General features: G+C 40.5%; 2 protein-coding genes across 2 annotated transcripts in view; one reads left to right on the forward strand and one right to left on the reverse strand.

Annotated features, from left to right (window-relative positions):
• Positions 1 to 4,932, forward strand: part of cspg4ba (chondroitin sulfate proteoglycan 4ba) — a 34,069-nt gene extending 29,137 nt beyond the window's left edge. Inside the window, exons 9-10 of the mRNA XM_085179193.1 lie at positions 364 to 547; positions 1,406 to 4,932. Coding sequence (XP_085035319.1) covers positions 364 to 547; positions 1,406 to 3,447 — 2,226 coding nt within the window. The 3' untranslated portion in view covers positions 3,448 to 4,932. The remainder of the gene's footprint in view (positions 1 to 363; positions 548 to 1,405) is intronic.
• Positions 4,933 to 14,934: 10,002 nt separating this feature from the next.
• Positions 14,935 to 25,016, reverse strand: part of snx18a (sorting nexin 18a) — a 34,966-nt gene continuing 24,884 nt past the window's right edge. Inside the window, exon 2 of the mRNA XM_085179196.1 lies at positions 14,935 to 24,728. Coding sequence (XP_085035322.1) covers positions 24,475 to 24,728 — 254 coding nt within the window. The 3' untranslated portion in view covers positions 14,935 to 24,474. The remainder of the gene's footprint in view (positions 24,729 to 25,016) is intronic.

Here is a 25,016-nt window from a genome sequence, read left to right on the forward strand (position 1 = left end):
GTAATATGAAACAGAGAAAGACTAAACAATAGACTTTCTCCGCTGTTGTGGAACGCTGCCAGATTTCCTCTGTATGAATAAAACATGTAATGCTTTTATGTAATCAATTATTACTGGTGGATTATTATGTGACACAGACACAGCTGTGATGGTTGTGCTATATTTACCGCTGAGCAGAGCAGATTTAAAGTAATGATTAAATATTATGCAGACTGCAGAAACATCTTTAAGAATGAGGCCGCTGCACAGATCACACAGTTGATTATGTTCATTTTGAGGATGGCTGATTTCAGTAACTTCATAGATGTACATTTCTTTTGTAACTTGGCTTGCCTGACTCTTTGGAGTGTTTGTGTACCACAGGTGGACAGGAAAGAGGTTTTTTACATTCAAACTCCTGTTGAGTCAGTTGGCTGGGAAGCCATGGACTCGATGACCTTCTCTGTAGCATCACCACCTGCTTCAATGGACAGTCAGACCTTCAGATTTGACATCTCATATGAGAATACTGGACCCGAACACAACACAATCCTGCTTGCAAACACAGGTATGAATATGACTCTACAGCTGTGTTAGCAGCTCTGGTCAGACACACTGCTGCTTTGAGGTAAAAAAATAAATAAAAATTAACCTCATAATGTGAGCATCCTTACAATATGTGTGTTCTGAACCAGTGTAAAATTCAGATAAAATTAGGAGACGGCACAGATAACAGAGTTTAAGAGAATCAACATTTGTTTAATTAAATGAAAGTGGGGGGAGAAAAAGTCAGTGCCTACGTGTTTAAAAGAAAGAAAATTAAACCAGAAAAACACCCAGACAAACCACATGCTTGCCTGCTGGGGAGAAGCAAGAGAATATTAGCTACCAAGCCCTCCTTTTTTAAAACAATCACCTACCATCTCCAAAACAAAGCCAGAAAGAGACGACAACACAGACAGCATGAACAAGGTTATCCTATAATAAAATTAAGTTTAATTTTTTACCACAGCCTGAGATTAACAGATTTTGTTTTTATTTTTTTATTTTTTTGGGGGGGGGCAATGTATTTAACAAACTAATTAGCAGCTTACTCTGGTGACATAGCTTTTTTTTTTATTTCTTCTACAATTATATCATAAATATTCAGTTATATTCATGTGACAGTCCAGTATTGATCAGTGAAATTGTAAAGGCTGTTAATAGCTTTGTAAATTTGTGTTTCTTTTTGGCCTGAAAAATGGTCATCAAAGGGATTACACATGATACTCAAAGGGAATAAAAAAATAATAAATAAATAAATAAATATGTAATAAAGTTTAAGCTTACTTAGTTGTAGAATGGACATTTTACTTAAAACTGTAGATGATGGCACTAACATTAGCACATTGTTGGGACTGACTAATTGAAGTTTGCTTGGTGACAGGTGCTGAGGTGACAGAAGGGGAGAGTGTCATCATTGACGAGTCCAAGCTCGATGCCACTAACCTGATGTCCAAGCTGCCTACACCTCAGCGTAGCTCCTATGAGGTGTGGTTTCAGGTAACATCTCTGCCTCAACATGGTGTCATCGTGGTTGGTGAGAGAAACCTAACCAAGGAGAAACCCAATTTCTCACAATTCATTATTAAAAAATATGGTATCACCTATAAACATGACAACTCGGAGACAACTCAGGATTCTTTTATATTCAGCGCTTGGCTTAATCCTAAGGGAAAAACTGCGCAACGCCCTGAAGACGACAGTGATGTTGTTGTGGAGCATTTTAATATTACAGTCATCCCTGTGAATGACCAGCCACCTTTGCTAAAAACCAAAGCTCCAAGTCTGAAGGTGGTACAAGGAGATACAATAGCCCTTGGGCCAGAAAATCTCAAAATTGAAGACTTGGACAATCCTCCTGATGATATTAAGTTCTCCGTGATAAGCAAGCCAAGCAATGGTTACTTGGCTCTCAAAGGAAGTTTGAATGATTCAATAGTGGCCTTTACCCAAGCTCAAATCAATAACAGAAGTGTCTGTTTCGTCCATGATGGAAGTTCTGTCTCTGGAGCGTTCTACTTCAGTGTTACAGATGGTTATCATAAACCAATATACAAACTCTTTAACCTAGAAGTGTCAGAAATTACCATCACTCTTGTCAAAAATACTGGATTAGAACTTCAGCAAGGTAGGACTTTAGTATCTCTGACCGAGGACAACCTTGCTGCTGAGACCAATGGGAAAAATGTCACAGTTTACTACCAGATCACAAGGCCTCCGAGATTTGGCAAACTTTTGAGAGACAACCGAGAAATTACGCTGTTTGACCAGGAAGATCTCCAGACAGGAAGGTTGTCCTACCATATGATCTCCCTTTCTTCTGTTGAAGACAGCTTTGAGTTCACTGCTTTCACTTCAGAGGCCAATCTGACTGACCAAGTGCTTAACATAACTGTGAAACCTTTACTCCAGACTGGTAAAGGTTTAAGGATTCCCAATGGGATTACGGTCAAATTCAATGTAAACTTTCTCAATGCATCTGAACTGGCTAATATAAGTGACAGTGACCCCGTCTTTGAAGTATTATCCCATCCTAGGTATGGGAAAGTGGTTCGACCAAAATTAAAAATGACCATAAAAGCTATCCCAGTGGAGTCCTTCACCTTTCAAGAGATCATGCAGGGGAAGGTAGCCTTAGAGCTGAATGCTAACATGACTGGAGTTGAGGAGCTAAATGATTCAGTAGTATTTGTTCTGAAAGCTGATAGCGTCCAATCTGCTAAAGGGGAATTACATTTTACAGTTGTGCCATATGATCCAGCATTTTTTCCACCCACAAAGAGTCCTGTTTCAGCTACATCATCTGTGCCTCAGGCATCAATCAAGACTGCTTTTCCAGTCCTGTCTACAGTTTTCCTCTCCACCCAACAACCAAGCATAAACCAGCAAAAGTTCAGAGGACGCAACCGCTGGGGAAACTCCAACAGAACTAGCGTTTTTGGTACAACTCTGGGCAAACCATCTCAAACAGAGGAGTTTCTCTTGAAAAACACACCAGTTCGTGTTGAGTCCTACCCTCAAAAAACGTCTAATCCACTCCTGATTATCTTACCACTGCTTGCTCTGCTGCTGCTTGTAATCATCTTTGTCGTGCTGGTTGTCTTTCTTCGACACCACAGGCAAAGAAAGCAGAGCACTGCTACAGCACAGGAGCAAACATCCACCGGTCTTCCAAACAGTTCATCTTACCAAGGCCAAACCCAAAGGAGCCCAGCAGTTCCCTCTGTGACTGTCACTCCTCTAAACCATAACTGCCCAGGCAGCCCAGTGCTTGATCGGTTATTGACACCAAACCAGGGAACAACTTATAACACAATTGATTCAAACATGGTTGTAAGTTCATGGAGTAATGGCTCCCCTGTTACATCATGCCAAATGATTAGAACCGCTACTCCCACTTTGCAGAAGAATCAATACTGGGTATGATCTTTTATAGCAGAAGTTGTCACTATTCAGGTTTTAGAGTTACATGACCACTGACGGTGTGACAATAACTTGTTCGCCATTTTGGATGTATGACGCAATATGATGAAATGAATAAGGCCCAAGTCACACAGGCTGCAAAGGAAAAATATTTGTTCCCTAGCTGGTTGTCGAATGGTTGCTGGCTGTTACCTTGAATCCAATAGCTACAGTCCCAGTCACACAGGCCTAGAGACCACTCAGAAGGAGAATAATTTAGCAAGGAAAATTTCAAGAGTTTTTTTAAAGAGCTAAACAAGAGTTAAAACATGATGATTTTTATGCCCTAAAACGCCGTCCCAACAAGGTGATAACAATATTCTGTGTCTGCTGGATGTGAAACGTCCTTTGCGATATATTTATCAGAAGCAGGACAGCTCATATTAACTTATTGTCCAACACCACAACCACTGCTGCACATTCAGTTGGTGGGACAGAATCTGTTCACTAGAGCATTTGCAAAGTGGTAATTGTAGAGAATTATAAACAATGTTTGTGCCTGATGTATATGTAACCAACAATGTCCTCATGCATGTTGAAGTTTCTCCCATTAAGAACAGCAGAGTGGAAGAGGATTCTAATAACTGTGAATTACTAAGACGGACACTGGCATTTCAACTGATTGTGCAGATTTTGTATAGATATTATAGTTTAGAAATGTTGTAAACTCAGGAAGTTTGTCATTCACCTTTATTGAGGGTTACATGTATTATTGATAACTGAGGTCCATTTAAAATTACGGGACATAACATAAAGGAAAATCTGTCCGAAATGTTTCCCAGCATGGCTTTGTACCACTCTCTTCATAGACCCGATCAAGTCATTGATAACACATTTGGTTAAATGATGTAATTTTATTTTACTCTTCCCAGTATTTTTATATTTAAAGAAGTGCATACAAAAAAAATCAAGGTAGAAATCTTTTAAATTATACAACTCTATTCTTACTCTTCTCATCTTTACCTCAGTTATTAAATATAAAACACAAGGATTATTCTATAATTTATTAATAGGCTCATTGATCTACAACTCACCTGAGGTGTAGCATGTTTGCTTTTTATTGAGGAGTGACTTTTGTGTACAAAACGTCACTGTAGTACAGCTGCTGACAGGGCTTTCCTAGAAAAAGAGCAGATTTTCTGTGACTGAAATGAGTCCTTGTACAATATATAATTATTATTTATCACTGATAAACCAGTTCTAACTTATGTGGTCAAATTATTGAATACGTCTGCTGTACACTGTAATGTAACTGCTGTAAATGAATGGTACTGCTCTGGGGGATGAGACTGCGGTCAGATAAAATTACCATTAGCATGAAATTATTTTATACTGAAGAGAATTGTCCTTTTATTTTATGCTAGTCTCGACTCAGTTGTGTAACTTGTTATGTAACAGAAGTGTCATATTTATTTATACCACATTTTAAATAAACCTAATGTTTGTAAACAGCTTATTTTTATTTTAGTTTCTGCAGTAGCAGTGTAATATGCGTGTGCAGTCTTTCTGGTCAATTATCAGTTTACTTCTCCTCATAAAAAAATGTTTAGCAACCAAATTATCACTTATTTCTTTCCTTCCTAAATGGGTTTTTGGCAGTTTCCGCTATCACTGTAATTTAAACTATCTTGCTGCTTGTTACCCTCCACTTTGTGGCACTATGCTTGCTACAAAAAAGACGAATTACACCATTAGATAAAGATGTGTTGTGATCATGAATTCTCACAGTTTCCTGCAATTATTTTAATGAATGTTCATGCGATGTTATCTGCACTAAGATGTGTTTGTCCCCTCCATAAGAATGTCTGTTCAAATACCTAATATGTTCAAAGCAAATGCCAGTGAATCTGAGTGGCTGCAAACATGGTTGCCATGTAATGTGATTTGCAAAACCAAATGGGTCTTTTTTTCTAGCTGAAGCTTCCCTGCTGTGAGTCAGTCCACATGGCTGATGGTATCATGTGAAGAAAGCAATTACTTGTTTTCTTGACCCGAAGCACACAAACACAGGGGACGTTACAGGTGTTAATTAAAGATGACAGTGAGTTCATGAAGTATGCAAGAAACACATTCAGCTCAAGACTCGTACACAATCAGTGCTGGGCAGCCGGGGGTGTCTTGTTGACTGTAAATGAGCTAATGGAGCTCATTTACAGAAAGCAGTGAGCAGCTGCATCACATGTGAGCTGGAAAATTAACACAGTGATGTCAACTGCCCTTCACGGGGATACTGTTGCTAACCACAATAATGACATTCAGAAAGGGAAAGTGCAACAAAGCATAGGAAGACCTGAGTTTATTGTTGCCATGGTCGTGTGTAGGGTCCTTAGAAAAATACAGAATGTACGCCTAAACATAAACAAGTTCTGCTGTAAATTGAAAACGTCTTGCATCAATTCACCAACAGATACATAGCTGCACGGTGTTCTATACTGCAAAGTGAATACTTTAAAAAAGGTAAATGAAACTTTAAATGTATTTTTATTTTTTTGGATTCCACAGCTTTTGCAATTCAGAAAAAAATTAGACACGATGGAGGAAAAAAACGGGACCAAAGGCACTGTAAAAACAAAGAAGTCACTTTATCTTTTCTTGGTATTTGACTGCTTTTCGACAAAGAGGAGCTGCCTTTGCAACTGCAAAATGAATACAAGATGGAAGCTGCAAGAAGTGCAGTTTGTCGGGACTGCAGAAGGGAAGCAGTCCCCACAGACTCGTATTGAAATGTCCAACTTTACAACATTAAAAAGCATGTTTAGATCCTCGTAGCAACTGTCCTTGGGCTGATGATGATGATTGTTATTATTATTTTAATAATAACTCATATACCTGGATAATTAAAGGTGGTGTGATAGCTTTGATTGTCAGGTGTTCTGACTGGCAGCTGGAGCCACTGTCTGCTAGGCCTCATGCCCCACTTAGTTATTAAACTGGAGCTCTTCAGTCTGCCTTTAATGTATTATCTGTCTTGTATTACAGCTTGCTTTGTATTGCTGACCATCCCAGAAGTTTGTGCTTTAGATTTGGTGACTGACATTTTAGTGTTTTATTAGTCCTTCAGTTACCACTAACTACCCAGTGTTTGTGTCTGTATGTTGCACATTTATAGCTTATGAATGCAGCTTGGTAACCAAGTATAGCTAAAGTCAGCTCAGTCAAATCAGTGGGAGGCAAATCCATATTTTATACTCTGTTTTTGATACAAGCAAGGTGTCACACGCTTTTGACCAGGGGATCTTTAGGAATAATTTTGGCTCCCTTGGATGTTATCTTTGGATTAGGTAAGATGGCCTTTCTTGGCTAAGATGTATTCCTGTATTATTTAGAAAAGCTGCCTTCACCACTTACTGCTTTCAGCTAGGAGCCGTAGCATACCGTGACCTAGTCAAATAATGTCAGAGCGAAGGATTGGCATGATTTGCAGGCTAGCATTTGTTTCCATATGGAGTAAGCTTTAACCGTGAAATAGTTTTACATTTCACTAATCCAAGGTACCTGAGTTTTATTACATTCTTAACGTCTTCTATTTCAGCTGACCATTTCATTGACATTTATCCTTTCTTCTTGATGCCCAGCCCTAATCTGTTTTCATTTTGCCGGTTCTTTTATTGATGTGACAACAATTGCGTCCTTAGATGTGGTCTTTGAATATCAGTTGTGATCCGGTCCATGCAGAGTTTAGACCGCAGGAGCACAAAGGCCAAACTTTTTCAGGACACCAACACGTGTCGTGAAGAACAATAAGAGTCAAACATGGTTTGTACCGTGTTGATGGCGCTCCTGTTGAGGAGTTGGATTCTGTATACATAAGCTTCTGGGAATGCTTTACCAGATTAGCTCAAGTGAAATCCTGTCTTGAACACATTCTTGTTATTTAAATTAATTAAACATCTGGATGGGGCAATAGTAGGAGAACTCAAAAATATCCCCTTTTCCTCTCCAGATTGGTACATTAATGCTGGAAATCCTTGCCTTGGACTCTCATTTGGACCGTTTGTTTCCATGCATAGTTTATAACATTTTTCAGAAATTCCAAGAAGGTGTGACAATAAGAGTGTTCCAGGGAAAAAGAAGACAAAGAGCAAACATTGCATATTACATATTACAAACATTAATTGAAAGAAATGACTAGGACAACAGGAAAACTTGTGTTCTAGGCAGGAAGGGTTTAAGTGGAAATTTAAAAAAGTAAAGCAAACCCACTCATTTACCCAGAGAATTAAACAACGGCACACACTACCCAAACGCTGCCAGGATAATGACACTGGGGAACTAGATACTTCCTCTCACTCCTAGACTTTGCACTCCTAGGGTGTTTTGCCAAGTAGAGTCAGCTGTGTGCAAATCATTGCTCCACAGGAAGAGTGGTGGTACCTAACCCAGAAGAGGAAGTGAGAGAGCAACACTACACAGAGATGCACAACAACCCACAGTGGACCTGCTGGGACTGTAACACCCCCACTCGTGGTGTAAAGCAGGGTTAGATTCTGCTTGCAGAGGGACATGTTGGTTAAAGCAGCCGTCCAAACACTCGGTCAGCTGAGGCCTGTCGCTGTCGAGTTTACATGGTCTCCCTGGGAGTGTTTGGATTCTCTCCAGCTTCTTGGGTAATTGGTGAATCTAAATTGACATAATCAGAGAGTGTGAGGTTGCCACTCAGTGTTAACCCTGTAATGGACGAGTGACCTGTCTGGGGTGGACAGCTCTGGATTGAAAAAGCAGAATGGCTTAAAAGATGTTTAAAGGATTATTATTAACTCACCACACACTGTGCCAACAATTAGGAGTAGTCATCAGAAGCGGCCAGTACTTTTTCAGTAGGTCCACCATACTGATAAGAATGAACCAGTTTCAAGTGTCACAATCTAACAAATCTCACATTTTCCCAGGACCAGCTCTGAGCAACAGTATCATGGGTTATAGTCTGTGATATAAAGTAACAGAAACGGGCACAGGCACCTTGTATTTTCTATTTATTTATATTTTTATTTATTCATTTATTTTGTGTTTTGATAATTCAATAGAGAAAACTTGAATTTTGGGTAAACTTCCAAAGGTCACATCATGTCGTGGGAGAGTAGGCTGCTCAAAACAAGTTGATATGTGAAAGGTTTTCTATATAACTGAATTTTCAATACTAGGATAATCCCCTAGCTGTGCAGCTTTCAAAATAAAAGCACCATTCACGATACTTATTAAACTGGGACCACAGTACTAGGAGTTGTTGAGGAAGTTTGAAAAATACTAGCGTAATGGTTTTTCAGTAGAGACGGGGGTAAACAGCGGACACACACACAAACATAAACAAACACACAGGCATGTCATTGTCCTTTCCTGTACTTCCCCGTATTTTAATCCAAACCTCCGACCTCAGTCCCAAACTGTCAAGCCAACATTTTTTGTGCCAAAACCACTTTGTTTGAATTCTTTCATCATCACAAAAACCAAAGATAAATTATATAAACACACATATTCATAGTGAGACCACCCGCAAGTGTTATATATGATTAGATTGCCTGTTTGGTTTAGGAATGCAGACGATAGGAAGGACTGAAGTAGCTGTTAACAAACCACTCTACCCTATCTATTGTCTGGAATAATTTGCATGGTTTGTTTTGTGATTTACACAAATGATTTACAATCTTTTGTTTGGCAGAGCCGAGCAGGGTGTTAAAAAAGAGAGGATACTCAGGGACATGTGAAGTTGGTTGGATATAAAGTCAGTGTTTAACCATTAATCTCACTTTTAAAAAATGTTAAAATTATGAAATTACAGTAGTGTCCAAAAGTCTTGAGCTGCCCTCATTTTTTTTATTTTCATAGTAAAAATATTTTCAGCATTTTATTAAAACTTTCCAAAATGCAACCAAATCTATTATGCAAGTTAAAAAGTGCTACTGAGCCTAAAAGTCAATATTTTATCTGAATACCTTAATTCTTCTCTTAGGCAGCTTTCCTGTAGTTTCTTTAAGTAGTAGTTCTCCAATCTTCATGGAAAGCTTTTAAAGTCTTGAAGGACTTTAAAAGCTTTTCTTTTCTTTTTTCCAGCTTTTTTTCTGTTCAAAATGATTGCACACAGCTTCAGCAATGTTGAGGTACAGGCTCTGGGGAGGCCAATCCTTGATTGATACTCCTCAGTTTTCTGTTTTTTGTCCAGGTATGCTCTTGCTGCCCAAGCTATTGCCAATAAGACACATTCCAGATAGTACTCCGTGGTGAATCAAAATCAGATCGTACTTTTCTGCGTTCATAAATCCATAAATTTTGAAAAGATCCCCAACATGACTAACTGTAGTGTAGACCCAAACCATGACCAAGCCTCCACCGTATTTTATAGATGGCCATAGACACTCACAGGTCTACTTTTCTCTTGATGTCTTCCATACATGCTGAACCAAGAATTTTAAATTTGGATTCATCACTCTTATCAGACCTGTTGCCAGTGATTTTCAGTCCAGTTGTCGTGTAATTTGGCTTGCATCAGCCTTTCCTCCCTGCTTCCCTTTCCTTTTCATCTTTTAGGTCCTGTGTCAGTTCTTTACTTACTTTACTTTTTCCTATTTCTTAAGGGCATGACTTTCGGATGCTGTTCATCTGTTGCTTTTTAGACCTGCCACTTCTCAGGGGAGTAGTTCTGGAGATCATTTAAAATATAACCTCATTGCCCCAGAGTTGTTGCTGCCTGTTTGAATTATGTACAGTGGATGATCCAATCAAATTATACTTTGTAATTAGGAGTAGTTTGATATTTTAGATGACATGTTATCAGAATAAATTGGGGCAATTCAGAAGAGAACAACATACAGATTTTGATTGGGCGAAAGGTTTTTGTGTATCAGTTACTGTTGCATATCCTTTCAAACATGTGTGTCCCATATTTATGAGAGAATTCTGTGGTGTGATGAGATTGATCCAATTTTGCAAATGAAAGCCAGGTGGTTCCATGACAGAAAAATGTGACTTTAAACTCACAATTAGTTTTTCTTTGCAACTGTATCACTTTATAATCTCATAGAATAATTAGGATTTTTCATGTAAATATTTTTTGTTTTTTCTATTTACCACTTTTATCTCAGGGGTATCATATATATGGGATCCAGTAAACTGTCAGAGAAAATGATGGACAAGGAGCTTTCTTTTACAGTTTCCCAGTGGCTCTGTGCGGTTGTATTTTAGTGTTTCTTTATCCCTGCTGCTAGTGTCGTTGTGTTAAGAATGATAGTGTTAATACTGGCACTAAATCACAGTTCAGTGTTCCTAAAATTCCCCTGGAACAAAGGTCTACAAAAGTATGTTCCAGTGCATTCATGCATCGATCAGGTCAAGGGATTATCTGAGGAAGTGTGAGTTGGAGATAAAGAATCTGCCCCAGTTTATTTAATTGTTAAGAAGTTTCAGTGGGGAACAAAATGGTGGAGTAACGTCGCTATCCCAGTCATGCCTCTAGCAAGTCTCATGGGGTTGAGAAAAGAATGAGCGTGACATGCCACGTCACTATTGACTGCTTGTCATGCACGTGTCATCAGTTCTAATCTCCCTTTGACTAACTGTACCTATTAGAAGTTTACCCCCTGATAGGGTCTCATGCCAAATTGATCCTGGGTGAGAGACCAGACAAAGAGTAATTCATAAACCCCCATGAATCATGACATTCGAGCTTCAATAGCATTCCGAGGGAGATTGGAGCACCTCCGTTGCTGAAGCTGCTGCACTGAGCTGCGGCCACAAGGTGGTTGGTGCCTGTCATGGTGGTAACCCCCAAACCAGATGGTCGACACCGGAGGTGAAAAGAACTATCAGGCTTGGTTAGCCTCTGGGATTTTGGACGCATCCAATAAGTAGTGACAGGCCAAGCAGCGCGCAGCTCAGGCAGCGGCTGAAGCAATAAACATTTTGGTGTGGGAGTTTGGAGAGACCATGGAAAAAGAATTTCAGACTGCCTTGAAGAGATTCTGGCAAACGGTTTGACAGGTTACGGTAGGAAATCTGTGCTCTGTATAGTGCTGGTGGAGCACTGCTGACTTCGACTGAGGCTATTGTTGGGAGGTGGAAGAAATACTTCAAGGACCTCCTTAACACACCAGCACCAGGAGGAGGCCCCGTGGCAAACCCAAAACACACCGGAGAGATTATATCTCTCTCCTGGCTTGGGAACGCGTTGGTGTTCTCCTGAACAAGCTGGGGGAGTTGGCTGGGGAGATGGAGGTCTCAGCTTCTCTGCATAGGTTGCTACCCCCATGACCCAGTCCCAAGTAGGCAGAAGAAAATGGATGGATGTTTTTAGAAATAGTTTTTGTTTATTGAACATTATGGCAAATTAAAAGAAAAATAAAAGAAGTTGAATATCAGTTTGCATATATGAGTTTTACATTAAATATACAAATGCATCTCAAATAAACATGACACTGGCTCTCTTAACTGTGCCAAAGTTGCAACAGTACAGTTCAGTGCAGTACTAAAATTGCAGCTCTGGGAAGTAAAAGTGAGCTAATGCCGATAACATATTGTCCCTTTGTACTTATGGGCAACTAAACGGAGCGATTGAGACTCTGAGATGATGGGTTCTTGCCCTCTGATATTAGATCTCAGAGTAATCATTGTAATTTAAGGGTTGGAAATTATGGGGCTGAAGGTTAAAGAACAATAGCACCCTGTAAGACAAGACTAAGAGAGACAATGGTGTCTTGGCTCATTTGGCTTAATAAGGTTCCACATAGACAAACCCAGATGGTTAATTGAGTCTCTTCCCTTTACAGTTGGATTTTACAAAGACTGTGTTGCAGTTTTGGAAAAGACTGAATATTCTCTCTAGAGTAACAATGTCGCTGCCTTGAAAAAGCCACAAAGTGTCATTTAGTGTATTCGTAAAAGCTAATCAAGGCATGTAAAATACTGCAAAAGCTTTCAGAATCTATCATGCTGGTGCCGAAAGCCAAGATGGTTTTCTTTTAGGAGAAAGCACTGCTGTGCAAATGATGGGGTAAAACAAAAAGGCCTCGCTGCAAGTGATCTAATTTTTTCCTTCCCAGAGTTCTTTACCCATGTGGGATGAGTATCAGGCGCCCTTTTTTTAATCTGGGCGCTTATACATTTCTCCTCTGCTGGGGAAGAGATTAGCTGCTTGATCCACAGACACGACAGGCTTTTTTCCCCCTATGTTTTGGCATTGAGTGGTGCTTTTCTCCCTTCTCTGCGCATGGCTGATGTGATCTGAAGTGGCACTGAAAGCAAATAGATGCACACTTTGAAAGAAATCCCTAGCCAGGAAAACTACTGTGTAATCGTGTAATTTACATTAATGTCAAAAATAAAGTGTGTGTGAATCACTTAGCAGACCCGTATTGCAGGCATAGAAATGAACAATTTGAAGTCTTTAATTCTATAGCGAGAAAGACTATGCACAAGTGGAAAATATTCAAGACACTTGCCAATATTCCCAGGAGTAAATGCCCCCAACATATTCAACCCCACTGTCAGACCATGCAATGCAAAAAAAAAATCCCCAAGACGCTTCAGGCCTCAGTTAGCATGTTAAATTTTAAAGTTTAGAAAACAGCTGCCAGGAGAAAACCACTTCTCTCTTAAAAGAACATGGCAGCACAATGGCCTTTGGACACATGAGACAAAAATGGATATGTTTGGCCACAATGCACAGCGCCACCTTTCATGAAAACCAAACATCACCTCAAGCCAACTGTTAAGCATGGTGGTGGGGGGATGATGACTTGGGCTGTGACTTGGGCACCATGCAGTCACTGAGTCATCGATGAACTCTTCTGCATACCAAAGTATTCTGAAGTCAAATGTGAGGCTATCGGTCCAACAGATAAAGCCTGGCTAAAACTGGGTCATGCAACAAGCTCATCAAAGTGTTGCAATGACCCTGTCAGAGTGCCTCATCTGATTGAAATGCGGTGGCAGGAACTTCAGAGAGCTGTCTATAAACAAACACCTGCAGAGGTGATTGAACTGAAGCATAAAGACTAGGCCAAAAGTCATCCAGAAAATTTTCAGCAACTGATAAATCATTTAGGAAATTATTACTACAAGTTATTGCAGCTAAAGGTGATTCTGCAGTCTATTGACTCATGGGGTGTGCTGCTTTTTTTCAAAGGACCTCATAAAGTCCTGTTAAAAGTTTCTTTTTTCTCTGAGTGTCTGTAAGGATGGCTCTGCATGTGTAGTGATTTTTCTTGGACATGCATGTGTTGCTCTTCTATAAATTTGTCAACACTTATGCTTAATATATAGCATATGAGAGCACTTTGGGGCATGTGTGTATTTTCGTTCCTTTTTACTTGTCATTGAATGGCTGCATTCTTTGCCAAATAAGCCAGCAACAATTTTAACTTATTAGATTTAACCAAAAGCTGCTTGAATTGTTGATGATTAAGCTGCAGGACATTTTGTTTTTAATATGATCTAAATAACATTTTTTTTCTGTGTCAAATTTAAGGCTACATTTTAGTGATTTGGTCCTGCGAGTCTGACCTGATTTGGATCATCAGCTTTTAAAACTTTTTGGGATTCCAACAACAACAACAGTGTCTCTATGCAAACACACGCTCACGCGGACAATTCCCACGAGTCCGACTGTCCACTGACAGGACGACTCCCTGTCAAATCTAGTCAGTAGATTCATCCACAGTGGGATAATATCACATGTCATGCAACAGCTGTTTGGCCTCAAATGCTCTCTCTCTCTGTAATACCCCGAGGAGCATGTTCTCGAAATTAAATCATTATTGAACAGTATGGAGAGGATGTGATAAATCTGGAGTCATCTTGAAACTGATTCACTGGTCACACATATTCACTTTTTCCTCCCATTAACACGTATGCTTAGGCGCTGATCTTGGTCAACTGTCAATCAGTTAATTTCTGAGCAGTGAACACGTACAATGGGAGGAGTGTACATGCTGAATTTAAGCAAAGTCAGACCACCAGTAGTCACTCGGTAGGCCAGCTTCCTGTGAACTGAGGTCTGTGGGTAGCAGTAGACAAAGATGGTCAAGCTAATAGGGTTGTTGTGTGAGAGTAAGAGGGTGGAAAGGAAAAAAATAACCTACGATTTCCCAGTTTTTACTTCAAAGTTACATTTGAAGTTTTTTAAATGTGCAAACTCAGTGAAGACAGAGACGCCCCGCCCTGAATCCTGTGACATTATCAAAAAGTATGCAGGGAAATGTAACTTGTTTTTAGTTTTTATAATCCAGCTTGTGTAAAAATTGGCAAATGCAACTTGAAAACCTATGTTTGCTACAGGAAACATAACCGAAAAAACCCCGTCTAATTCAGAGCAGACAAGAAATATTAAAAATGCATATTAAAACTTGTGAGCTAGTATTTGATTAACTGCTATCACTGAGAAAATCGTTGTTTAAGCTGCCTCTTCCCCAGTTCTTCTTGCTTGTTTATTGTAATTAGAGCTATAAATGAAACTCTCTGATGGGGGTGGGGGAGGGGAGAATCCACTGTGGCCCACAACTACAAAAATGCATGTTGTGTGTTGTCTGGTGTGTCTGTGCATGCATGCGTGTGTGTGTGTGTGTGTCTTGGAGAGCGGCCAGAGAGGTGGGGGTGGGATGGCAGTCAGCGTTTTTCAGACAACATGAATGAGGCCCTGCTGCAGTGAGCTTCCTGTGTGAGGGCTATAAAAACAAAACCGGGGCTAAAGAATGCAGAGTGCTCCCACATTCCTGAACCTTCTGCCAGGTACAGGACATACAGCATGTCCTCCACTCTTCCCTTGTATCAGCTGAGAAATAAAACAATTCCCATGTTGCATTTGTATGGATACACGCACATGTATACCCCTAAGGAAAAGCAAAAAAACCCTACATATTTTTTATCCAGGGCTTAACTTAAAATCTCGGTTGGTGATCCATGAAGGTTGTCACAGTCATTAGAGACTGCAATAAGAAAATGTTGCACACAGCGGAGAAGAAAAAGATTCTTTTTCTGTTTTTGTGGCGCTACATGTGGATTAAACAAGCCCATCAGGAAACGCGTTGTCTTTCGTGTCGGTTTTACTCAAGCTTTCATGCAAGAGGTAAACTATGAGGAAGCAAAATAGGAAATGTTCGTCATCAGGTCCCCAAGTATTTGTGTGGGCTGATGGTAGCGATAGAGGACAGGTCAGAGGGGTCGCCAAAATGGGGGTTCACCCTTTGAGGACCGTGAAATTTAAATGCGATTCTGTATTAAGCTGCTGACTGATGAAAGGCAGCTCTAAATGTTTTTGGATAACAGTTCCAACCCTGCAAGCTCTCTAGTACAAATCTGAGTGATGTCCACATATGCAGATAGTGCAGGTTTTTGTCCAATGACTTACAAAGAGGTGCTCAGTTTCTTCCTGCCTCCTCCGTGCACTATACGGGCGCCTCCATTGCTTAAACCAAACACAGTATTTTCAGCAGCAAGAACAGACCTAAACTGCATCATCTCCTGCTGTGTGTTACACGAGTGACTTAACATGTTTCTTCAAACAATATCAAGAGTTTATAACTTTTTTCTGTCCTAGGAAAGAGAAAAAGAGCACCTCAGAAAATAATTCCACAAGCTGGTCTCTTTAAGTTTAGCACGTAGTATTTGGACATTTTCCAGAGGGTGTGCCTCTGGCAGGATGTTCATTTCATGATACCAGTACTAAACAAACCCAAAAATGAAATATTTTGTTGTGCTTCTAGTGCTATTTCAGACCATAGCCACCTACAGAAACTATACTGTGTTCATTCCAAATCAGATTAGGAACAGTGAAAGGTTTAGAAACAGCAAATGCAATTTTTAGCCTACAATAATGTTTTATAAGCAGGGTGTAGCAAATCTGAGCCTTTTCCAGGAGGACTAGCCTCGCCCTAGCAGTGGGCAGGGTGCTGCTTGTTGCTGAGGTCAGTGGATGATCTCATGGGAGCTGCTGGCATGTTTGCCTAATCACACTTCCTGCACAAATAAGAACTGCTTGCATTGGATTTGAGCAAAATAACATTAAACCACAGAAATCTCTAAGCACAAACAGATCTACTTGTAGAGTTAACCGTAATAGATAAACAAAGAAGAGAAACGTTTTCTACTGTCAGCTTGATTGGGAAGAAGTTGGGAAGATAAAGACTTTAATTAAAATCAGAAAATTCCTTTGGTTTATTCCGCCAATGTTCTCTGAGTTCAAGTATGTGAGCAGTATCCCTGTGGGCTAAACAATCAGACTCCTGGGAGTAACACAAGCGCTTGATAGACTTAATTAACACCTCATTAATCGTTCACACCAATAGCTCATCCTGTACTCACGAAACTGTTTTCATAAAAATTAGGTGCTTTCGTTTTCAAAAATACGACAGGGTGTAAATATTCCAGGCACGTTGCACGATGAGCTAACAAAACAGGACGGTATTCAGATGTAGTGGTTGTTTAAAGGGAACAAGTTATACGTCATCCTGCTATCTACCTTCAGATCTTTAAAGCTGTGGGAACAACCCTACTTAACAACCTTTCCAGCCGAGTGATGACACCACGTCTCACGAGACACTGACAGCAAAGAATGTAATTGTAATTTTCCACTGCCACTGAATATGCAGTAAGTGAATAAAAATAACAAATGTGGATGGTTTTGCTTTTATTTTTGTGAGAAATAGCAGAGGTGTTGAAGTCTATACACTTAGGGTTCAGTTTAAAAGAGAAAAAAGAACTCCCAGGCTAACATGAAACATGCTTCTTTGATCTTCATTCACACTTTTTCATGTAGAAATTGTTCCACTGAGACTGCGATGTGAATCCTGTGCTGGGAGGAGTGGTTGTCTGTTTTTCCCAGGAGAAAGAGAATCGGTTTATCCCCGAGATTCGGTGCTTGATATCGCCTTTGCACCTGAGTCTGCCGGCTGTGTCAGGACAGGATCTCTCCCCTGTGTCAGATCAAAGACCAGTAACTGAAAACAGATCCAGCTCGAATCCCCCCCCTCCCCCCCCCCTCCAGCTAGAATATGCTGAGTACAAGCAAACACATCACATTCCAAAAGCATGAACTCTACAAGAAAGAAAGATGTTCAGCTACGCAGGCAAAGAAGCTGCAGGGTGATGCAGACACGTGACGCGCGATTTTATAAGCAATAAAATTTACAGAGCTGAAATTTCTGAAATGAGATCATCATTTTCAAGCAGGTAAAATTAACTGCATTACACCTGATAGAGTCAAGCCTGAGGAAACACTGAAGTGTGCAGAAGTGATCTTTTATATCTATGTGTATTTCTTTCTCTATGCAGACTTGGAGAATTGATATCTTTTATATCATTTTCATGACATAAATTCTACTCTGGCTATTAAGAAAAGTAGTTTGGCGTTTTGGGAAAATCACATAAGCTAGTGGCTAGAACTGCTTATTGATGAGGTGTTCGTAGTGATAAACCTGAAGAGTTAGGATCCAACTGTGTCAACAACTAAATGTCACAGCAGGGTGCGCCGGTGTGACAACGAGGTAGACCCAGATGCAGACACGGTGGAGACAGAACGAAGTTTAAAAATAAAGCGAGCCTTTATTGTGGCTGATGGCACAAGAAACATGAAACTAGGGAAACTAAGGAGACTATGAACACTGTGTTAACAAAGGGCTGTGAGTAAACTATGAAACACAGTGAAACAATGAGGCAAACCTATGAAATCTGTGGTGAGGATAACAGACGATCGGACACGGACTGAGCTGAAACACACAGACTAAATACACATAAGGAATGAACAAGGGAAGAGGAATCACATGGGGAAAACAGCTGACAACAATTAACATAATGACAGGACAAGGGACGTGAAACTAAATACAATAAACAAAAAACACAAGGCCCTTTCAAAATAAAACGGGAAACATAACGAGAAGCAGAAATGACTCGAACTTGACAAACAAAGAAAACTTGGACATGAAACATGACAGATAAACACACAAAGACTTAACATGACAATCTGACACAAAAAACTTCACACGGGGATGAGACAAATGGGGAGCTTGATAAATCATGAACTAAAAGTGTAACCTAGGCATGACAGAGTGTAACTAGATAAACTGAAATGAAACTAGACTGAAAAGAATAACAAAAACATCAAGAAACTCAGAATACTGGGTCACATGACCCAGGACCATGACAGTAAAAGCACGCAAAGCAAAAGACTGAACGCATATGGCTTGCTTAGAAGGGCTATCAGGAGAAAGCCTCTCTAAAACGAGTGTGGCAGAACTGTTGGGTTTGCAAAGTTGCATCTGGACAAAGCACAAGACCTCTGGAAAAATGTCCTTTGGACAAACCGAAACAAAGTCTAGATGCTTGACCATAATGGACAGTGCTATGTTTAGTTAAAACCAAACACAGCATATCAGCACAAACACCTCAAACCAACTGTCAAACACGGCAGTGAACGTGTGATATTTAGGCTTGTTTTTTTGCAGCCATTTAGTAGATCATGAACTCTGTATACCAAAATATTCCAGAGTCAAAAGTGAGGCCATCTGTGCGACAGCTAAATCTTGGCTGAAATTGGGTCGTCCAACAGGACAACTTTCCCAAACACTCCGAGGAATGCCCGGCAGGATGATTCTTTTCTATTTCAGCCAACGTGTTGAAATGGTCCAGTCAAAATCCAGACCTCAACCTGACTGAAATGCTGTGGTGGGACCTTAAGAGAGCTGTGCATAAACAATTGATCACAAACCTAAATGAACTGATGGAAGGGTGTAAAGCTGAGTGGGTCAAAAATACCCCACAGTGATGTGAAAGACTGATAAAGTCATACAGAAAATATTAGCTTCAAATTATTGCTGCTAAAGCAGGTTCTACAAGCTACTGACTCTCATTCATGGCAGTTAATGAGACACCCACAAGGATGGGTTGGGTTTATGGTCTTGTAGCTTTAAACCAAGTTAAATTGAACTAATCTTTTAAAATGTTTTCTGTATATGCTGCACCTGATGAAGACAACAAAACTATTTTCTATCCCATAAGCATGCGTTGGAGTGTTAAAATCTTCACAAGTTGTCCTGTTCTCTGTGCACATTTGCAGAAGATGAAATTATACCAGAAACCTTTTGCCAAGTACAAGCGCACAGTCCTGGATTACACGGATGAGATCATACGTTACTGAAACAACTGAAGCCACAAAAGCAGTTTCAACAGGCAAGCAGGAACAACATGTTCTGTTATTTCAAAGTCGCACCTTAGCTTGAAATATTGTACTGCCATTTGAAACAAGCCATTTCCTTTAACAGAAATCCTGTGTTTGGTTTTGTTCTTCCTCTTTGAATTCTGTAATATCACAAGACGAATGAGAGGGATGAAATCATTGCAGTTTGCCTTAGGGCATTTCCTGGTATTATAATGTAACGTTTGTAAGCCTTTAATGAGCTGGAGCAATAAGAGGAAGCCAGGGTCAAACTTACAATGGCACTCAGGGTGAAATTATGTCATATGAGTGCAAGAGCTCTCAAGAAGGAAGCGACCCATTCAGTTCGTACGAGTTAGGAGTAGCAGATGTGAAACGTTGCACAGGTTTTTAGGGTAGGTTCCAGTTATAGAGGATTCATTGAAGAGGGTTGTGTTTCAGTGTTTTTTGTCCCAGTTGAATCAGTAGAATCTGACCTGAATATTGAAAGATATCATTTACACAGGCAAGGACCTCGAGACACTGATTCAGTTTTAATGACATTAATGTGGTTAAATGCAGCGCCGGTGCCGGCTCATATGCAGGAGAAATGCCTTTTACTTAACTGATACTCTTCCTCCTGTCAGCATTACTAAAATTCTGACAGAGTAATATGGTTTCTTAATAAAAAATAAATTTAAAAAGGTGAAACAGCTGTTCGCTGATGAAAAAGGTGAAAGCATGCTATCTAAGTATTTCTTTTTTCCTCGTGTGAGAGCAGCTGGAAAGGATGCCGAATATATTTGGGGTTACATTCTGCGAATTCCAGAGATCCGCTGCAAATCCAAAAGGAAGACAGCCAAGTCTCAGAGGAGCAGCGCTAACTTATTTCGGACACATGATGTTTTTCATTAGTGTTGAAATGCAGCGACTCTTGCTCCGTGTTTTTTACTTACCAGCATTTACGCTCGCACCGTGCTTTGCTGTAACCCCTTAACCCCCCCGGCCGGTATTTCCGGCGCTGCTCTGCTTGTTGTTGGTTTTGCACACTTGATGTTTTTTCTCTGTGGAATGTGGCCAGCTGCTGACACTGTTCTGTCTCACAAGCAATCCAAGTGTCAGTTAAGAGCTGTTTGTTTCCTGCAGTGGCTAGACTGCGGTGAGTGAAACACCGTCACCGCCCACCAGCGCCACCAACCCTTTTCTTCAGATCACATTTGCAGACTTTACGATGACATTAGACAAAGACACACTCTTGCAAATACACGATACAATCGCGTGATGATAAATGTGTGTGTACGGAGGATTTTAAAATCATGACCGTTTGTACTTTTCACAATCACGGGTAAAAAGAGTAGCAGTGCTTAAGCTTACTCAACGAACCTCTTTTGCCTAATATTTATGAGTTTTACACACTCAGAAACCCCAAAGCTTCAGGCCAGCCAGAACACAAATGTAAAAACAGGAGCACCCATTTCCTCAGGCATTGGCAGACTGACAGAACGCCTGAAGGATGAGCTTTCCAAAGGGTGAGCTTTCCAAAGGCTGAACGGATCTTGTTGAGTTTGTGCTGGAGAGGAAAGCGATTTCAACAGAAACTAAAGAAAACAGGAAAAGAGAAGGCGAGTGCTCCCACGTGTCATTTTGTCCCTCACTTTGAAGTGAATTGTCTCAACAATTTTTTTGAAGCATCACCACAAAAACCCCAGAAGAGGAAGTCATGTTGTAATTCCTACTTCAGTATCACCAGTATCTTGATAATGACTCTTGTAAATTTGGATAAGATATTCTACTATGTGAGGATGAAACCTTCAGGATCGCTGAAGGTTTCATCCTCACATAGTAGAATGTGACTGAGAACCTTCACAGACACCTTCAGCGATCCTCTGATTTTTCATCTATCACCATAATTTTTTTAAAATATAAATCTAACTTTTATATAATGTCTTGTAGCTGGGATACAACCAGCTAAGACCCTGATAAGAATAAGCAGTACAGAATGGACGCAATGGGGTGGGCGATCGTGGCTCAAGAGTTCGGTGTTCGTCTTGTAATCGGAAGGTTGCCGGTTCGAGCCTCTACTACCGGCAAAATCGGAAGGTTGCCGGTGTTGTGCCAAAAAGTGATTGTCTGCCAAAAACTGATTTCCGGTATTTGCCAAAAACTGATTGCTTGTATTTAAACTGCTATAAGTAACTTGTTGGGCTATAATATATGAAACATATGTCAAATGCATCGCTTATGGATGACATAAAGTCATCTTGAGCCACAAACAACATTCATGTAACAAGGTAGAAGCCGCAATCAGTTTTTGGCAGCGACTTTTATAGAACCTTTATTTATGCAGTTAAAAAAAATCTCATTAACATTAAAAATGTCTTTTGTAAGAGTAAGTGGGCCAAGAGGACAGCAGAAATGGCAGCAAATATTACTATAGTTCTGTAAAAATATTTTAAGTGGGGATAAAGGACCGGATTGGTTATAATGTAAGTACAATGACACAGAGTTGTAAAGATACTTGAAAAACGGATAATTTGTAAACCCTGTTCACCGAAGTGTATTTACGAACATACGTAAAGATATTACACAGAAAAAATACACAGAAACATTGGAAATCAGTTTTTGGCAGACAATCACTTTTTGGCACAACACCGGTTCGAGCCTCTCGGCTCGGACACCCTCGGTCGAATTGGCAGAAAAATCCACGCCGCGGTTATGCCGTTAACATCATTTTAACGAGATTAACGCTGACAGCATCAGTATATCTGTACATTTTGAGAGAATGTTTCAAGACTTTGTAGACAGAAGACATTTAGGTGTCATGAACAGTATAAAAGATGGATGTCGCCCACTGGTTACTAAAGTCAAATTATGAAGCATTTGTTGAGCATTTTCAGCGCCATCATTTTGAGGTCTCGAAACCAGAAACTGAAAAGTTGTTAGCCAGCAGTCACACCCTGGATAATTCCCCTTTCAAACTCTAATGAGGCAGCTACTTTTGGCCGCTCCGGTGTCACAAGGGGTTTAATTTGCTAAAGTTTTACACCAGATGATCTCGTTCCGCAACCCCAAAGTGGATTTTGGTCACCAGATTTCAACTATCAAACCTTAGGTTGCTAAACAAACATGCAGGTAGTTCCCTTTGCACAGACTGTAATTTGCAATTTAAACTTCATGTTTTTGCAAGTGTGACCTGAAACTAGCAGCTGAACCCATCAGCTCATCAGAAAATTGACACAGAGAAAGGAAAGCGGGGGCTGTTTTTCCACAGACTTCTATAAAAGCATGTGCCCTTTTGCAACCAGAGGAGTCGCCACCTGCTGGCTGCTAAACATATTGATGAACAAATATTACATCGTGAACATGTTATCGCAGGGAGCAATTACAGTAAAGCACAGTGACACAGCTGCTGGCACGGCTGCAGACACTTTTAAAAGTGGCCAGATGTCCCATATGGCCACCCAGGCTCCTGTGCTGTCAGCAGATCTGTCTGTGAGCTGAGCATGAGCTTAGCATAAAACACAAACGCAGCAGCGGTCCTCCAGGGACGCGGCCAAGGAAACGTACAGAGCCGTGCAGTTCGCTCCCTTTGTTATTTTGCTGTTGTGAAATGCTAAGGCGGATACATGACACTTGTCTGACCTGTCTGCCGACGAAGGACCGCTGGCAGCACATACACCATTATCTGCTGGCTTTTAACCAAGTAACATTAAATGATTGAGTTTTGTCAAGTACTTGAGAAATGCAAAGAACCAAACAATATTTCTGTGAAGAAGGAATTTATTTTTGCCTCTCTGCTTCTACATTTATCTCCTTACGATGCAGCCAGCATCGTAAATGTTAAAAACATCAGTGTGCTATCAAAAGGACTGCATTATTAAAACAGGGGAGGAACCCCCGAACCCCCTTACAGCCTGCCTATGAACACTACGCCCAAAAACTAAGGCCGAAAACCGGCATCCGGCATGGTTACAGTAAGTGTCCATCATCCTCCTCCCCTAAAATCAGCTTGCTGTGTAGGTAAGTAAAGCATGATCATTATCAGAGCAGGTAATCTTTGATCCTGTAGTCGTCACACTGCAAGTGTTAAGAAACAAGTCCTCAAATAATCATCTGATATCATTTCCCAACAAAGACTGCAAAATTTGTAGCTTTATAATAACAAATACAATATATTTCTACACAATCAGTATATAAAGCTTTGAAGTAGCTATTAACAAAAATAACCAGAGATACATGATCAGAAGGCACAGCGACACAGTGGTGACAGTGAGGAGACTGTAAACATTTTGTCCTGTTTGTCCAAGAAGAAGTGTAGCAGGAAGGGCTCGAGTGTTTCCAGAAGGCAGTGTGTTGGCCACGACAGCACCGCTGCTGCTGACGCGGCAGCCACTCCAACAGTTCAAACCACAGTTTTAAGGCTAAAAACACTTAATGTAGGACATCTCGCACCAGATGTTTAGGCAGCAGTGAATACAAGGTTATTTAATTCACCCACATACCAAACTGGTGCACCATCATTTTTATTGATTCTCGAGAAATCTAAAAGAATTTGAGTGTTTTTTTTAAGGAATTAACCCAACTCCCAAGTACCCATCGTCTCTAAAACAAGGACATCCAGTGCCCAAGAAAATGTGGCCCAACATACACTGAAACCTGGATTTGGTTGAAATTTTGCTGTTACTGGACCATAATCTCCTTTAAAATCCCTCCCTGCTGGATAAGCAGCATCAGCAGTGTGTCTGTGTTTGTGCGTATGTGTGTGTTTGTGTGTGAGGAACTGGCTGTTGTTTGTCAAGATGCCGCAGGCTGGCCAAAGGGAGCGCTTGGCCATTTATCAGCGAGGTCTAAACCGACGGATCGAGGCGAACGATCCGTTACGCGTTGTCGTACTTCTGCAGAGCCTCTTCTAGCTTGCCCGTGATCTTTTGGAAGAAGGTGATCTGCTGCTGTAGGTAGTTCTGCATCTGCGCCTTGAAGTCTCGCACGCGGATCTGATGGAAATGCTGGATCTCAGCCAGCGTAGCGAAGGAGATGATGTTGCAGCGCTCGTTGATTCCTTCTGCCTGTGCCCGATCCATTTTTCCCTCCTCCACGTGCTTTTGGCTCTCTTTCACCTTTGTCAGCGCTCCTGTATGGGGGATTAAAAAGAGCAGGAATTTCATATTTCTTTTCTAATCAAACTAATACATATTTTTCTGTTTTCTAGTCCACGAAAAGCACGCACACCACTAAACCTGCAGTACAAAATTAACAAGTGGAGCATTAACTGACCTACTTGTGTTGTAGAACAAAATATGAAAGTGTCTAAATCACCTCAAAACCCACCGACTTCAACATGAGGAAACCAGAACTGCAAAATGCAAATTTCTGGCCACTATATATCCAACTTTGAATATTTACAGCCTGGAACAAGGAA

Source organism: Neolamprologus multifasciatus, chromosome 12 (genome assembly GCF_963576455.1).
Source record: "Neolamprologus multifasciatus chromosome 12, fNeoMul1.2, whole genome shotgun sequence".
Classification (NCBI taxonomy): Eukaryota; Metazoa; Chordata; class Actinopteri; order Cichliformes; family Cichlidae; genus Neolamprologus; species Neolamprologus multifasciatus.